General features: G+C 41.2%; 1 protein-coding gene across 2 annotated transcripts in view; it reads left to right on the top strand.

Moving 5' to 3' along the window:
- The window catches only part of gnao1a (guanine nucleotide binding protein (G protein), alpha activating activity polypeptide O, a), a 121,207-nt gene that overhangs the window by 22,275 nt on the left and 81,432 nt on the right, over positions 1-17,500 (top strand). For both annotated transcript variants that reach the window (XM_046037881.1, XM_046037880.1), the window contains exon 3: positions 1,629-1,770. In XM_046037881.1, the coding sequence (XP_045893837.1) occupies positions 1,629-1,770 (142 nt within the window). The remainder of the gene's footprint in view (positions 1-1,628; positions 1,771-17,500) is intronic.

Raw genomic sequence — 17,500 nt, 5'->3', positions numbered from 1 at the left:
TCTGTACGCCTGTTTCCGCTCGCTGGCAGAGCAGTTAGGCGCAGCACTGTGACATTTATGGCTCCATTGCATCCTGTCATTGCTGTTTTGGTATCTGTCAGCCTGGCTATGATCCTTTGAGCCTCAGCTCAGGGTGAAAGTGTAAAAAGACTGCCAATTTTTATAATTGGCGTTTTGTTTCACTTTGTTTGACAGCTGCATGTGAGAGACACAGGAAAGAGATGTGTGAAGGCCCGGGCTGCACTTGAAACCCGGGCCGCTGCAGTAAGTCCTCAGCCTTGATACATGGTAAACACTCTAGCAGGTGAGCTGCAGAGGCGCCCAATTTTCAGATTTCAGACAAATTTAGAGATTAGTGTACATGGTGAGAAATCGTGGTACACTTGCAAATCTGAATGCACATTTTGCAGATTCCTGAACGCAGATTGCTCCAATAATACGCCCATAGATTTCAGGGGGCAGCCTCTGTGCTTGATTATGCTCTCAGTGTTCTTGAGTGAACCCTTTACTTCCTATGAGTTCTTCCACTCGCTTCAAAAACCTAAATTTACATTTCAGGTTGTTGTTTTACATTTTACATTTTGTGACACCTTATAAAGGAAGGCTGGTTGTCAAAATGAGCTACTTTCATGCTGCAGTCTGAAGAGCTTTGACCTCATTAGCATGAATCAGAAAGGGCGCTTGTTTCAAGATGTAGACTATTGGGCATAGCAATATATACAGCCTAGACAAATGTACTGTAAGTTGATAGAGACCTCTATAGTTGTTTGACGTTTCAGGAAGCAGCTGGGTTTTACCGTTGGCCCTTTCTGTGCTGAGGTCTTGTGCACCCCTACTCATTTATGCGTGTGGATGTTGTCTATCTGAATTGCCTCACAGTGTTGCCCCAACCTGTATCTGTCCGTCTGTATCAGGCAATTGTTTTTCTGGTGTCCTGTCTGTTGTTCTTGGCTGCCCATCTCTCTGTCATCTCTCTCTGTTTGACTTTGTCTGATTTGTACAGTCTCTCCTCCTGCCCGTCTGTCTTCCTGGCTAACTGTCTTTGAGTCTGTCTGTCGGTGTGTCCTTGTGTTAGCTGCAGTGTAAGACAGCATGGCATTTAAAACAGCAGGATGAGCTGCTGCTAGTACTGTGTGCCTAAATGTCAGCTTAACCTAATAGTTATGGGCCCTCCCCTTCCTCCCCCCTGTCCCACTCTCTCTTTCTTTTGTGTTTTTTGCTGTAACCCTCCTTCAGCCACCTGTGTTTTCCTCTAACCCCTCACCTCCATTCTTCCGAAACCTTCTCCCTCTGTTATTTGCCTAACCCTTCTAATATATCCCATGAACACATGCACTGCATTTGTCTCCTCTGATGTTCTTATTGATTGAATAACTTTTAATTGACCTTTTTGTAGCTTGTATGGATCTATAAATCTGCTGATTGCAGGAAGGAAATAAATGATCTGCACACTAGTACACATGCACACACAAACCTGTTCTCATTTCCAACTATATGATTTCTTGTTTTCTGTGTACTGATAATTATATTAAATGTTTGTATAAGAAGTATATAAGTGTCTTCGCACAAAAGCATTGCCAAACCTACTTGACCCATAAACTAATGTGTGTGCGTTTGTGTGTGTTTAGGATCATCCATGAGGACGGTTTCTCTGGCGATGACGTAAAGCAGTACAAGCCTGTCGTTTACAGCAACACCATCCAGTCTCTGGCTGCCATCGTGCGTGCCATGGATACGCTGGGCCTGGAGTATGGAGACAAAGAACGGAAGGTCAGCACTCGTCCCCCATGCTCGCACACACACTTTCCAAACACGTCTGCTAGACACATACAGCGGAATCGCATACACACGGCGACATATACACTTAACTTTTCAAATACTATTACCAAATTTATAGTGTATGACAGCCACACTGAAATGTAGTACAGAAAACTGTTTATATTCTCAGGTCCAAAACTGTGACCTGTATAGGGCTAAATTAAGATGTCAATCAACATAAACCACTGAGCTACTGCTCCAAATTCTAAGCTCCCAGTCCTGAATACAGCAGGTAGCCACCATTAAAAGTGATGTAGTTCAGGGAGAGGGAACTGTGTGCCTTCTACAGAGTTACTGTCTTTCAACCAAAGAACCAGGAGTCCAGCTCTTGTGTCGGCCCTGATAAAGTGTCTCTGAGCAAGACACCGATCTCTACCAGCTTCGGGTCCTTGTCCCGACCTCTTGGAAAATCTCTTTATGGGGAGTGACAGGATATCGCATTATTTTGATTGGGTCATTATAATTGTACTGAATCTGTCTGACTTTGTGTACGGTATACGTGTGTACACATTAACATTAATGCTGTGTACTGTAGGTGGAAGGTGCTATTAATGTCACAGCTTAATAAAACCGCTGCTACAGTACTGTGTTTAAGAGAGCTGAAGGACATTAACATTTTCCACCCACACTGATAAAAAATTTTACAGATGCATCACAAGTTACAATGAAATATTCCAGTTTACCACAAGACGGACACATTTTCTTTAACGTGTAACATGTATAACGTGTTTAAGGTAGCTTTCTATAGGATTTGATGTGATGATCTATTGAAAGACCTTCAGGAGCAGCACTATAGCAATGTGGACACAGGCAGTCACCATGCCATAGGGCTCAGTTAAGGGTTAATGCACACCTTCCCAATGCAGTTTCATCGTATACAGTTTTGACTGTTTATACGTGTATGTTGAGCAGTGTGCAGTGTGTGTTTCAGCAGTATAGCACATGGTCAGCTTGAGGTGGATGAGCAGAAGTGAAATCTTAATAAAGTTATATTTTTTAAGTTCCTAATGATGTTGTAAAAATGTTCTTTCTTCTTGGGTTTGAGGACCAACTTTGCTACGAAATGTCAGCTCTTCATCACCCCGGGTCTTTTATTTATTAAACTGTCTACACCAGCATGGATTCGGGGCCAAATTGGAAAGGCTGCCAACCAACCCTGTCATACTCATGCCAAAATTCCTTCCTGCCAATCTTAGTTAGTCCTGCCTATAAGACTTCTAAATCCTAAAGCATACAAGTTCAATATATGATACGCTAATTAAGGATTATGAGTCTAATCCACAGAAGAGCATCAGTTCTATCGCAATACAGAGCAATGGGAGGAGGTTAATTAGAGATGTAAGGGCCATGAAGACACAGTGCTGTATTATACCAACCTCTCCTGCCCTGTGCCTCAGTTTTAGGTCCCAAAATTCTTGTAATTCAAGCCATTAGAGTTGTCAAGATTTGAATTAGCTATACCTCTGTACCCTGTTTTCAGTGTAGGCTGTGAAAGGAGCTCCAAATGGATTACAGTGTTTCAGGTCTGGAATTAATATGGGCAGCAGCCTGCACATATTTGGACGAAAGCTGATGATTGGCTGAGATGTCTGGAATGGTGCACGGTGCATTGTAGCTAAATACAAGCTCATATGTTAGCTCTTAAATGCAATGCTGTTGGATGCCTGAACTTTCCACCATTACATGACAACCCCTCCTCACTGTGGAAAATACTGAAGTATGCACAGATGATATATTTACCACCTGTTTATTTTATTTATAGCAATATCCCGTATTATTCTTAGAAATCTTCTGCAACCACGCCTGCATATTAAGCAACCTCACGTGGGTTATGACCCATGACCCGCGTAGACCCGAGACTTTATTGCTGTCCACAAGGGAATAGTGCAGTCAAATGTTCCCTCATCTCAATGCATACAATTATGCCAAATACTGTACAGACTTGCAGTGATGTTGCTGACAACAATGTGTTGTTGATGATAATGATGATGAGGAATAATGGTGACAATAATGATGAATAATGCCTCAGTAAATGCAGTGTTGACTTTGTTGCCTTTAGATGACCTCAGTTAGAGGACATCTAACTGACCCATCTAATTGAGGTCACTCAGCGGTCACAGGTTTGTCTTACGTAGCAAGTTTTCGTGAATATTTGAGTGAAAGAGGATATGGATTTCCCTCTTTCTGTGTGTGTCTCTCTCCATCTCTCTCTTACACACACACACACACACACACACACACACATACACAAAACCATCTAACATACACGTGTCATTCCTTAACCTTATCCAAAGGCACAGTATATTTTTAATCACAATAAAACTATTGATACTCAGAGTATCAAAGAGGGCTGAAATAACAATACACCTATTGATTAGGATATGATATCTGTGTGTGTGTGTGTGTGTGTGTGTTTAATATACCATGGTATTATTGCATTTTTAGTCAGAGGTGAAGGGAAGGGCCTGAGGCATGGTGGATTATGTTCCCAGAGAATGGTGGGGGAAGTGTGTGGTGATGGTTCAGTGGATAAGACACATGCCTTTGGTGTGAGAGACCCAGGTTCAATTCCCCACTGTGACACGTCTGCCGAGGTGTCCCTGAGTGAGACACTTAACCCCTAGATGCTCCAGGGACATGCAACTTTTAACATCCTAAGCAATTGTAAGTCGCTTAGGAAATAAGCGTCAACTAAATGTAAATCTTATGAGAATAATTTTCAGAAAAAAATACACTGTGTTGTTGAGGGGTTCATCCGTGATGAGGTTAAATGCCTTGAGAAAACTTCTTCCTCCCCCTGGCATGTATCCCTCTTTTTGAATAGAGAGGATAAGCTGCATAAACAGACAGAAAGAGAACAGGATGGAAGAAAAGTGAGAAAATAAATTAATTTGCCTGTTTCACACGGTTATTTTATGGGCTTCCTTATTGCTACACCAGAACATGTGGATGGGCAGAAGGATGGAGGAAAATATACGTTCTGTCCATCGTTGACTTTTGTTCAATTTACAGTGTGCCGGCAAGAGCTGCAAATAAATAACTTGTTAGTTCTTTTCCTGAGCATTTCGACTTGGCCCTGAACCCAAGAAGCTAAATTAGAAGAAGATATTGCAAGGTTTTACATTAAAAACATAACTCACATTCTGAATACACATAAAAATGAAAAAAGTCTGGAAATCACGCCATCATGGTAACTGAGAGATCGGAGAGACCTTGACCCTTCACTAAGCCATGCCCCGAATATGCAGCTGGCCAATCACAGCGCAGTATAGGACCCGCTCTAACTGAGGTCCGACACTTTCATGGCTACGCTCCATTGACTCTATTGCAAAAAGAGTTGTTTTCTAGCTTTTTTAAGCTGTATTTTTCCAAGATATGGTCAAACGCTGTTCCTGTGGCACTTTTAATAGAAGTACGATTTATTCCCTTTCCAAAACCTAAAACAAATCACAAAAATGTTGGCTGTCTATTGTTTCTAATGTATGTTAGTTAGCTAATGCTAGCTAACTTCCTACTGAATGTAATTTTATAAAGCCCTGCTGTCCTGCTGTCTGCTTCTTTCTGAGATCGCTTTTCCCAAAAATTTGCGCCATGCTAAAGGTCCTACAGGTCCAACAGTTTGTTGGACTTAGAAACAGTAACTAAGGGGAGCGTGGCTTAGCGAAGGGTCAATTCAGTTCATATTTACAGTGTACTAAATTCTGTAGTATGTAAGTATACTGTTATTCAGAACTTTAGAACAACTCAAAATAATTCAATCCCAGATAATGTGGGATACATACTAGGGATGCACCGATCCGACTTTTTCAGTCCTGATACTCATACAAATACCTCGACTTTAGGTGTCAGCTGATGCCGAGTACTGATCCAATGCCAGTGTAAAATTAAAAAGCTACATTCTTCACTGTGTGGAAGAACTGGGAATCATTCTTTTATGGGTAAGGCAACACCAGGCTTGACTTAAACATTGCTTCCTAACTTTGTAAAACAAAAAATGCTATGTTAGCGCTCCCAGCAAACTGTTCTACTGGTGCACTGCCAACGCATCATGTCGTACACACCTAATTGAATTGATTAAATCAGTCCCCTTGTCACCGATACCAGATCCAGCTATCTGAGTCAGTATTGGGCATTAAGTAAATTTTCACTATTAAATAGAAAAATATTTACTATTGTGCTAAATTGCAGTCGATCAGCCACTTGTTCGGGAACACCTGCCGCCTTGGTCAAAATGACACAAACACAGATGTACTCACATATTGAGAAACATACCGATGTCAAGGGACTCCTGCCTGGTGGCTCCTCTCTTTGAGTAAACCTTAAAATCTTACCACCTAGACAAAAATCTAAAGGCTGTTCCACAAAACATGCATATCTGAGATCAGATCTTGCCAGTGTTTAAGGAGCAGCTTTTTATTTATTTACTAATATTTACTAATTTCTCAACCAAATGAACACATTTTACATTTATTGTGATATTTAACGCTATTTTTGAGTCAGCAGTTTTGTACTCTGTTCTGATGACTGAGTTTAAATGAATTGAAATAAAGACATTAGTTTAGTTTAGTGTAAGAACTGGTTATTATTTATGGCAGGTAATGAATCAAAATATGTTTCAAGACCATTTGTAAGGGCGAATGAAGGAGAGTGTCAGAGTAAAATTAAAGACTGTATTAAAGAAGAGAGACATATTTTAGTTGATAGAAAGTCCAAAAAGCATGAGGGGGAAAGAGGAAGGAAAGGAGATTATTTAAGAGAGAATGGAGAGAATGTGACAGTGGACAAGAAACAGAGAGAGGGACCAGACTGAGCTGTGTTTAAACTTCTCTCTGCATCTGACTTCCCCTCAAAGTAACCAGAGGACTTTGAGACCTGTAAAGGATGAGGAGATTAGCTCCAAATTGGGACTCCTGTTCAAAATAAATGTAGATTGTTTGCAATCAACTGTGGATTATACTGATGTTAAATGTAAAGTGTGTGTTCTTTTGACCTCTTCTTTAAGTTAACCCCCTCTGCTCACTCACCATTCTCCCATTATAGATTGTGTTGTTTCTTTATGTCTCTCCCTCACCCTTTCTCTCTCCCTAGGTAATACAGTTATTATAGCCAAATATTCAACTCCACCTGTTTCATCGTTCTTTCTTTGCTTGCTTTCACCTCGTCTTCTGATAACCCCCCTCCCCCCACTCGCCGACCCCGGTTAGTTGCTGTGGCAACCTAGTGTTTTGCCTTGCTCTCAACACATTCCGCAAACCCGTGTCCAAGGGCGGCGTGACACACATACACACACACTCACATAACACACTGTCACACAATGATAGTGGGCTTGAAATAGACTGGGTGTTGTCACTGCCGTATGAATCTTCAAGCAGTTTTCACTCAGGTTTCAAAGGAGAAGCTGCTACCAACACAGATATTTTGAATTACTCCACAGGTATTTTGTCACAATAAAAACTATATTCAGTTGTCATTCAGTTTTAAAATCAGGTTTTGTTTTTGCATTTTGGTCAGATTCTGAGTGACTTTCATTAATTACCTTAGTTACTGTTGCTATGTCCGAAAAACTGTCGGACCTGTCGGCTTTACCATGGCGCTGCCACTGCACTCCCTGGAGAAGTATTCCCAAATTTTTGGAAAAATGAATAAAGTGATCTCAGAAAGCAGACAGAAAGGTTTGCATTATACATGTGAAGGTTGTATTCAGGCTGTCAAACAGACGTGAAACAAATATAGACAGATGCTAAAGCCTATCGATCACAGAGTAAAAGTGAACCACCTGACGATTGAGACAGTGGACAACGATATTAAAGATTAACACTGTTCCTGTACAGCTGGGCAGGTCTCTATTAACTATTACAATCATTAAAAAGCAGAACAGTAGGGTTATATAACGTTACATCCGATAGTAAGTTAAGTTAGGTAACGTAGAAATAGCTAATTAACATTACATTAGGAACAATCCACAGCCTACATTTTTCAGGATTTGTTTTAGGTTTTGGAAAGGGAATAAATCGTACTTCTTCTTTCAACCTCTCTGGGTAGTCATTGTCATTATTACAAGTGCCCCAGGGACAGCGGTTGAACAGATCTTGGAAAAATACAGCAAAAAAAGCTAGAAAACAACGCCTTTTGCATACGAGTCAATGGAGCGCAGCTATGAAAGTGTCGGACCTCAGTTAGAGCGAGTCCTACACTGTACTGTATATTTCGCATCTAAAGAGTTTGATGGTGGTTTCCTTTTTAGCCTCCCCAAAAGTAAAAATACAACAGCTAATGTGTAACAAATAGAAGTAGCGTGTTTGTCTGCTGTAATATAAGCTACAGACGTTAGCATGTTTGCTTAACTAGCTTGTAACATAACCCAGTGTTACTTCCAAGGTCAGGGGCATTTCATTATATTTTGTGTGATTACAAGTTATGTTACAAAGAGCTCCATTCATGAAACATACGCTGTATTTCAATACTGTGGGTCCCAGTCTGGGATGCTACAGTGTCAGTGTTCAGGCTAACCTTAGCGAATCTGTCCTGCTGTATTGAATTAGGGGAGATTTACATGCCAACAACCCCAAGCAAGCTTTTCAATCCAAGATAGTTTTACTTTACTTTTACTTTCAGATTTCACTGTAAAAGCCTGTACTGTTGTGATGTTAAAAGCGAAACACAAGACATATGAACAATAACATAACAATTTTAATCTTTAGTGTGGACTCGCATCAGTAGACCTTAAGAGCTAGCCTAGAGCAATAGCTCTACATGTTCTATACGCTAATTGCTTCAATGCATCTGGACAATACTTTGAGTGAAAAATTAGCAGCCTTACATTATGTGCACGCATGCATGCATGCTATTTGTTCAATGTCAGTAGATCTGGTGGGAATAAATGAAGTCAGAGGCAGTGTCTGAAAAGCACACACGCACTGAAGCAATTCCAGTTAAAGGGATTCATTTACATTTTTGCAGCCTAAAAATACATTTCCTCTTACTAAGCAAGTCCTATAATTTTTTTCATATCAGACAGAAAAAACAGGAGACAAAGCATTTTCAGCATAACTTTCAACAATATTATAATTGGACTGATCCAGACCCCTCATTTCTCTATTCTCATCATTACCGTTGTTATTGTGGTTCCTAATGCCCAATTTTGAAGCAACGTAATTGGTTTTTTTTTTGTGTGATTAGGCACCCCTACCGTTTCAGAGTGTGATTCACTGCTGTCGTAAATAAGGATAGCTGTACATATGCATTTGTTATGATTACATTACTTATGATCAAAAACTAGCAAGTCGACAACTTTGCTAACACAGCCAAACATCAAGTAAGTGCAACAACACGGGACATAGCAATATTACTTACTAGTCCAACAGAAAGAATACCAGCTTAGATGTCCTGCCCGGGAATTCAATGTGACAAAGTGCCATACCAAGCGCATTGGGCCCGGAGCGACAATGAGAAGCCATTCTGCCTGTTACAAGTCAGTTTAACATCAAAATGATTTTGAAGCTGTTATTTTAAGATAAAAATACTGCATAATGTTGCTTTAAGATAGAAGGACTGATGAGGAGAAGGAAATTTAGGACGCAGCTGCTATTCGGGTGCAGCACGTACAACTGACATCAGAAAAACACTTTGTGTCTCGAAGGACTTTTGAAGGGACAGAGGGGAAGAAGACGAGAGGGAGATGGAATGAATAGAGGGGTGAGATGAAGGGATAGACGGAGCAAGAGAGAAAAAATGGGAGTGAGAGAGAGGGAGATGGCAGACGGGTTTCTGCCTGTTGTTGTGGAAACCAGCTAGTTATTCTCATGGGTTAGTCTGTGTGTGTGTGTGTGTGTGTGTGTGTGTGGGTGGGTATGTGAACAACGCCCATCTGATGATATTGTTCCCTCTGCTCATTAAAGGATATAACAACCTGCACATGGGCACATTCAAGTCTAGTTTAGAGTGCAGGTAGGTACAATAGGTCTCCTTTATTGCTTCCTTTAGATATGGTATTTAGGCATTCTAAAGTGTGCGTCTAAACCTTTAAACAAGCACACCTAGTAAGCTTTTAAGAGCCATTTTCTTTTGTTATAAACGTTACAGAAAAACTTGTCCATATCTGTTGTTGAATGCAAACATTTAGCAACTGTATTTAGACCCAAACAGCATTGCTGTAAAAAAGTGGAAAGGTCTATATTTTTCTTGCTGACAAGAAGTCAGGGGGGAAAGTCAACAATAAAATGATCCTACTAACAAGTACTGTGTGTGTGTGTGTGTGTGTGTGTTTAAAGTCTGATATCTTCTACTTTTGTCTGCTTTGAGATCTGATCTGATCTGCATATTTGATTTGGCATAGCAGGGGAGCAACCTGTGGTTTATTGTCTTGCTCAGGGACACTTAGACATGTTAGCCTTGTGGACAAGAGGAGGTGGGGATTAAACTTCCAACCTTGTGATCAGTAGATGACCCGCCCTACCATCTGAGCCATAGCCAAACCAAAACCTGACATACGCTATATTTTTCCTCTGTGCCATAGAGCTCCGGTGCTTGTCTAAAAACCATTCAATAAAACTGGGTGCACTGGATGACATGTTCCTTCGGAATAATGAACCTGGGCACTGTAGTTTATTTTCAGTCAATTCCACATGCACTGACCTGCTGCTGTAAATACTGAAGCGCCAAATGTGTATTGATCTGCAGCTTTAAATAGTCCCCAACAAATGCACTGCATTAGTCATTTAAAAATGAATGTCATCAATTTTGATAATCATTTAAATAATTCATCAGGCCAAATTGCCAAAGATTTGTCCATTAAAATGATTCGAAATATCTGCTCAGGAATAATTCTTGATGGACTTGTTACAAAATTAACCACTAACTACTGCAAATGGTAGCTGATATTAAGTAGTTTGCTCTCACGTTAACCGTGCAGCTTGAGGTCCCATTAGCTAGCTCGGAGCCCGGGCGTGAACACCTGCTCCTCCCGGTGGTCCAAAGCTTGTGTGCTGGTGGTGTAAATATAAGCTAATAGGGCCCCTACCTGCATGGCTAACTGAGCTATCTAGCAAATGGCAGCAACACTTATAAGTTGTTAGTGATTACTTTAAAGCTATCTGTCTATTTAGAAGCTCTATAAAATCTAATCAATTTTCACCAAAATCAGTGAATAAAATGATAAAAGTTGTGTTTTTGTACAGTAATCACTGAGGCTTAGAGCAGATCTTCCAGGCCAAGCGTATCTGGTACTTACACCGGACCCCAGAAACACTCTGCTCCAATGGTGTTTTTCCAACCTTGTTCTTGTGGCCTAAGAACAGTAAATTCATCAAATTCAGTGTCCCATGTCACTTACCTTCTGAAATAAGTTAAAGCTGCCATATGCCGTAGAGCACCCCGTCAAGAGGATGAGGCGATATAAAGAGAACTGGTTACAGCGGTTCACAAACCCCACAGCAGGTTCCTGGAAGCTGGCCAATCAGAAGAAAATTGGCTTTTAGGGAGGGGAGCCTTAAAGGAGGCTGCATGTGACTTCTAGCCTCAAAACCGCTTCCCAACAGAGCATCACTGTAGTATACTACATCAGGCGTTTTACTTGTGTGTCCATAGTGTCAGTGTCTCCAAGCCTGTTGCAGACACATGAGGTTATTGATCGGAATATGAAGCTTTGAATTGGCATGTGTGTGTGTCATTATAGATTCCTTCCAACCAGGTTAAGAAGGTCATTGTATGGACAGAGCCTCCACTACACACACTCACATTTAGATGTTTGAAGTTGTTCTGTGTTTCTGTGTGTTGTTGAGAGAGTGAGTGTGTGTGTGTGTGTGTGTGTGTGTTTGAAGTATGTGTCAGTCTGCCACCTTCCTGCAGTGCTCCCTTTGATTTTTGTTGCCCCCCCCCTTCTCGTCTGTTATTTTCAGCATCCTCCTCCCTTTGTCTTTCTCCTCCTCGCATCACAGCTCCTTTATTCTTCTCGTATCCTTCTCTCCTTTTCTTTGTTCACTGCCTGTCTCTCCTCATCACTTCCTTCCTCATATCACCATTTCACCTTTTCCTTTTGTCCTACCTCTTCTTCTCAATCACCCTCCTCTCTCCTTTTTCCTGTTACTTTTTTATCTCTTCTCATCGTCTTTCCCTTCCGCTCCTCACCTTCTCTTGTTTAATCCTGTCACTGTTTCCCTATATTATTACACTCATCTATTCATTCTGTTCATCAAATCCAAGAGATCAATAAGCACCTGATTGGCTAGTTCAATCATTTTATCAAGACACTCAATCTTTAATCCCACCTCCCGATGATGAGAGGTCATTAGTCTGTGGGTTACTGCAGCTGGCAAATTAACACACACAAGCACACTGAGGATTTTAGGCCAGCTGTGTGTGGATGTGTGCATGCTGAATGTTTGAGTGCAGAGAGAGGAAGAGATAGAGAGAGAGAGTCTGCCTCATGAAAGTGAGATTGTCACAGCAGAGAAATGAACCGTATCCTAGCAACAGAAAGGGCCGTGATCCTGTACCTGAGATTTGGGGAGTGTGTGTGTTTTTTGTTTAGTTTTTTTCTGTCTGTGTGTTGTAGAGGTTAACATTTTGAGATGTTGCAGTGTATCTTCAATTATCTATACTGTAGATGTACAGTCTTTCATAGAAGAAGAGATCCACAAATGCTCGGTTTCACTTGGATTCTGGGAGCTGCCAAGTACATTGACAGTATTCCGCTGTTGGCTGCACTGAGGCATAATGGCTTAGTTCAGTAGCTTGTTCCACTGAACCACCCCGTGGTTTGAAGCTGAGGACCAGCTGGGACCTTCCTGTGTACAGTTGGCATGTTCTCCCTGCTCCCCCACAGTCCAAAGACACGCAGGTTTGTTGAATTGGCCGCTCTAAATCGCCTGTAGGTGTGAATGTGAGAATGAATTAGTCTGTCTGTGTGTGCCAGCCCCTGTGATAGACTGGCAACCGATGCATACTGGGATAGGCTCCAGCATCCTGCGACCTTGAACGGGCTAAGCGGTTTAGAAAATGGATGGATGCCGACTCACTAACATCTCAGTGGTACTTAGTGAGGAGGAAACAAGCATGGTACTTTTCCCCAAGAGTGTGTGTGTCATCAAAATGTTCAGGTTGGTGACATGTGGATTGTTAATTGTCGTTGTGTAACAGATCGTAGTTGATCTGTGAGCTGCACGTATCACGCCCCACGGTTCTGCACGCAGATGAACCGCGGATTCATTGCACATCATAGTGTGAAAAACAGTTTTACAGTAATAATTCTGTAAATCGCGATGCAGAGTTGCAGTGAAATAAACAGAAAAAGAGATGCATGCTACATTTAACTCTTTTTAACTTTAAATCCACTGACTCCAGCTACGGCGAGTTACGGCTGCGCCGCGGTTGCCGGATCTTGGCCATTATAGTCAATGCTTATGAGTCCACCAGATGTGAAAATCCGATCGTAAAAAAAACAATAAACGGTGTTAAAATGGACACAAAACGAAGTCATTTAACTACGTAGCCTACTTAATCATAGTAGAAGCACAAAATGCAAACACTGATTACCAAATTAAAACAAACTAAACATGTCAGTAAAATCAGGCAGGCAAAACGCTCCGATTCTGAAGTGTTCCTTGTGGGAAATGCAGCCTGAAGTTTACGTAACGAAATGGGGTAGCAGGGAGCTGTGAAGAAGGTAGTAGTTAGCACAAAAAGGACACATTAATAACAAGTAAATAACGTTGGGCAGGCTGCACTCCCTGCTGCTGAAACGCTTCTGAGACGCTTCCAGTGGACTTTGACGCCGGCTATGGACGCATCAAACCCGTGGCGCAGCCGTAACGTCCCGTAGCCGGAGTCAGTGGCGGAGTTCCTGGCGTTAAGCGCAGTGACTGGGTTAGGGCAGAGCGACTGATTTAAAAGCCGCCGCTTTAAGACTCATAGGTTGTGACTTAGGGCATTTTCAGTGGTGTAACTGGGATGGTTGGCCCATCACTAAAGCCTACACACTACATCCATGAAATCCTAACGACTTCGCTGATCCCCCAACTTCTCCTGTGGCGTCACATTGAGGTCGATATTTTTGGTTTTCAATGAAATGTCTCGACAACAATTGGATGGATTGCCACTGAAGTTACAGCTATGTTCCCCTCTGGATGGGTTGTAATAACTTTGGTGATAACCTTTCATCCATTGGCCAGTCGTTATCAGGTCAAAATATTATGAACAAAAATACCTGCATAACTAATGATATTCACATCAGCCCCAACTGTTAAGTGCTAATTAAATGTTAGCATGCTAACACACTAAATTAAGATGGATATGATGGACATTATACTTTCTTAGCAACAGCATGTTAGCATTGTCATTCTGATTTCAGCATTTAGCTCAAAGCCTCAGCTGCTAGCATGGCTGTAGACTCTTAATTATTATTGATCAGCAATCCAAATTTCAGACATATTCAGTTTAATATTATATTTGACAAGTAAAGTTTGGGGATTTTTTTGCTTAAAAAGCTCTACACACCATATGTACAGTATAAAAAAGACAGAGTCATAGATTTTATTACAAGATATTCAAGTTTTATGTGAGACAGTGGCAAGCAGAGTGATGAAAAGTAGTATCTGAGATTGAAGTTGTGTTTTAGACAGAATGATCTTTGTTATTGCTGCTATTATCAGCCACGGAGGTTAGTTCGGAGAAGAAACACATAGGGTGTGTGCATGCAACCCACTCAGTGTGTTTTTGACTCCACTTAACTATAGCCTCTCATTCCATTGCCCTCTTGTCTTCCCTGTGAGTCTGTCTGTGAACTAACAGTGCCTTTTAGATAGAATAAAGCCTACAAAACACGTCAGAGTGCATAACATCAGAAACGTTCAGAGAAGGGCTGTTAGGGGAGGCAACATACATGCACTCGCACCCACACACAACTAAGCCTCTACCAGAGCTCCATAAATCACCCTGCAGCTCTCTAAAACCACAGATACAGACACACACACACGGCCTCTCTCTCGCTTACCTACTCACTGTCTTTGCCAGACTGGTGCTGCCAGCATCATTTGACAGGCACATGGACCTGTCTCGCCACACCAAGCCACAACACTGTGACGCTAAGAACAGGACCATGATGCCTTGCTCCTGTCGCCCCCAGTTATCAGGGCCGCCAATCATCAGTGCTGGTTTGCTGAGCGCTGCCCTCAGAGAAAAGTCTCACGCTTCCAAAAAAATAATAATGCACAAACATGCACACACATACACAGATTCAGTGACTTTATGAAAACCTTGAATGACTGTAAGATGACTTCTAAGTGACTGGAGTAGAATTTTAGTCAGCAAGAACAGCTGAGATTGAGAATGTGACCTGTTTCTTCAAAACGTTAAAGGGCCAGGTGTAGTGTGATTATAAACTTAAAGACATACTTTGGAAGAAGAATACCACCCCTAGGGTATTGTTATCTAAAGAATAGCGAGGAGAGCGAAAGAGAGAAAAAGATAAACAAGTGTAGAAATGTATCTGCATATGTATATTCTTCTGCAAGATCCCTGTAACAAAAGAACACAACAGAAGAGAGTTCAGAAGGGTTTTTTCATGATGAAATAAATGGTTGTGTGTCAGTGAGTCACTTAGATTGGCTTGTGATCAGTCACTCATGAAGGCAACAGGCATTAACGTTGTGTGTGTGTGTGTGTGTGTGTGTGTGTGTGTGTGTGTGTGTGTGTGTGTGTCCAGGAATACAGTTTTCTCAAGGGCCGTGTGTAATTTACCTCAGGGAATGGGTTCTCAGGTGCTGAGAGAGACAGAACATGGACCATACTGCACCGAGAGGGAGAGAGATGAAATATTCTCCCTCAGGTGTAAAGCATGATGAATATATTGATGGAGGAGAGAAAATGAGCACAGAGAGAGAGAAAGGCAGGGAGCATGGGAAACTGGTCCTTAGGGGTTTAGCACATTTGCACACCAAGCCATTACATGTCTATGCGTGAGTGTGAATTCGTGTGTGTGTGTGTGTGTGTGGCATGGATCAGGTTGATAAAGCACCCTGTATTAATGTCATCACATTTCCATGCCTCTGCAAAACAGCCAGATGTCATCAATTGCCTTGGCAGTTCAGACCACAGCACAGATACTGTATCAATATCCTGCTGTTCTGTATACAGTATGTTCTGTTTGCAAACACACACAGACACACACTCGGGTGGAGCAGTGGGATAATGTATACTGTGAAGGAGGTGAACTACATTTGTCCACTGGTAGATATTTTGCTTTACACTTTATACCAAAGATGTGCATCCCTTTACAAGATCACCACTTTGGGTGGTGTTGCATATGAATGTGCAGAACTGCATTCACTAATATTGGATATCTAAGATTTTTGTAGTGTCTGTCCTGGATTTGTCAGGCAATTAATTTGCGTGATTAGCTGAAAATATACAATCTTGTATGGTTATTCGATTTTACTGTTTAAAGGTAAGGAAATAAGTAGTCTATTCCTTTGTCTATACTGAGGGGAAGACAGATGCTGAAAGATATCCAGATAACTATTTATAAATTCTAATTGTCTTGATAATAAAGGTATAATGTGTATTGACAAGCACAACAGCACCTAAACTCCAGCTAAATTTTCTTCTGATCGCAGACGAAGTATTTCCCCTGAATTTGAAACTGCTGCCTGAGATTTCTCAGGCCTGATGGTTTTGAGGAGATTTTCTACGTGTTATATAAGTGTGAACAATTTGTGCTATAGGCAGCTATATCACAAAGTAAACTGTGGGAAAATCACAACAGTAGATCGGTGTAGTGTTTGTATGTCTTCCTGTTTAGACTTTTGTATACTGAGATTCTTTTACATCGTTATGCTTGAATTCTTCTCTGTTCTGTGTTCAGTCTGTCAGCCAACTGCTGGTGCAGCTAATTAGGCCAGGCTAAAAATAGACACCTGCCTATAAGATTAATATATCATGTCAGTCATACAAAACCTCAAATGTGAAAATCTCCTGCCTCCAGTTGTTATCCAACTGGTCCATATTTTCCAAAGTATGGTTTTTAGAGCATTAAAAATAAATAATTTTTTTATGTAGTGTTCAATTCTTTTCAGTGAGATGTAGTGAGATAATGATGAGCCCTAACATTTGTCAGCTACAGTGGGTACGGAAAGTATTCAGACCCCTTTAAATTTTTCACTCTTTGTTTCATTGCAGCCATTTTCCAAAAATCAAAAAAGTTCATTTTATTTCTCAGTAATGTACACTCAGCACCCCATCTTGACAGAAAAAAACAGAAATGTAGAAATGTTTGCAAATTTATTAAAATAGAAAAACTGAAATATCACATGGTCATAAGTATTCAGACCCTTTGCCGTGACACTCATATTTAACTCAGGTGCTGTCTATTTCTTCTGATCATCCTTGAGATGGTTCTACACCTTCATTTGAGTCCAGCTGTGTTTGATTATACTGATTGGACTTGATTAGGAAAGCCACACACCTGTCTATATAAGACCTTACAGCTCACAGTGCATGTCAGAGCAAATGAGAATCATGAGGTCAAAGGAACTGCCTGAAGAGCTCAGAGACAGAATTGTGGCAAGGCACAGATCTGGCCAAGGTTACAAAAAAATTTCTGCTGCACTTAAGGTTCCTAAGAGCACAGTGGCCTCCATAATCCTCAAATGGAAGACGTTTGGGACGACCAGAACCCTTCCTAGAGCTG

The sequence above is a fragment of the Micropterus dolomieu genome, linkage group LG22 (assembly GCF_021292245.1).
Source record: "Micropterus dolomieu isolate WLL.071019.BEF.003 ecotype Adirondacks linkage group LG22, ASM2129224v1, whole genome shotgun sequence".
NCBI lineage: Eukaryota > Metazoa > Chordata > Actinopteri > Centrarchiformes > Centrarchidae > Micropterus > Micropterus dolomieu.
This window is presented reverse-complemented; position numbering and strand designations above follow the sequence as displayed.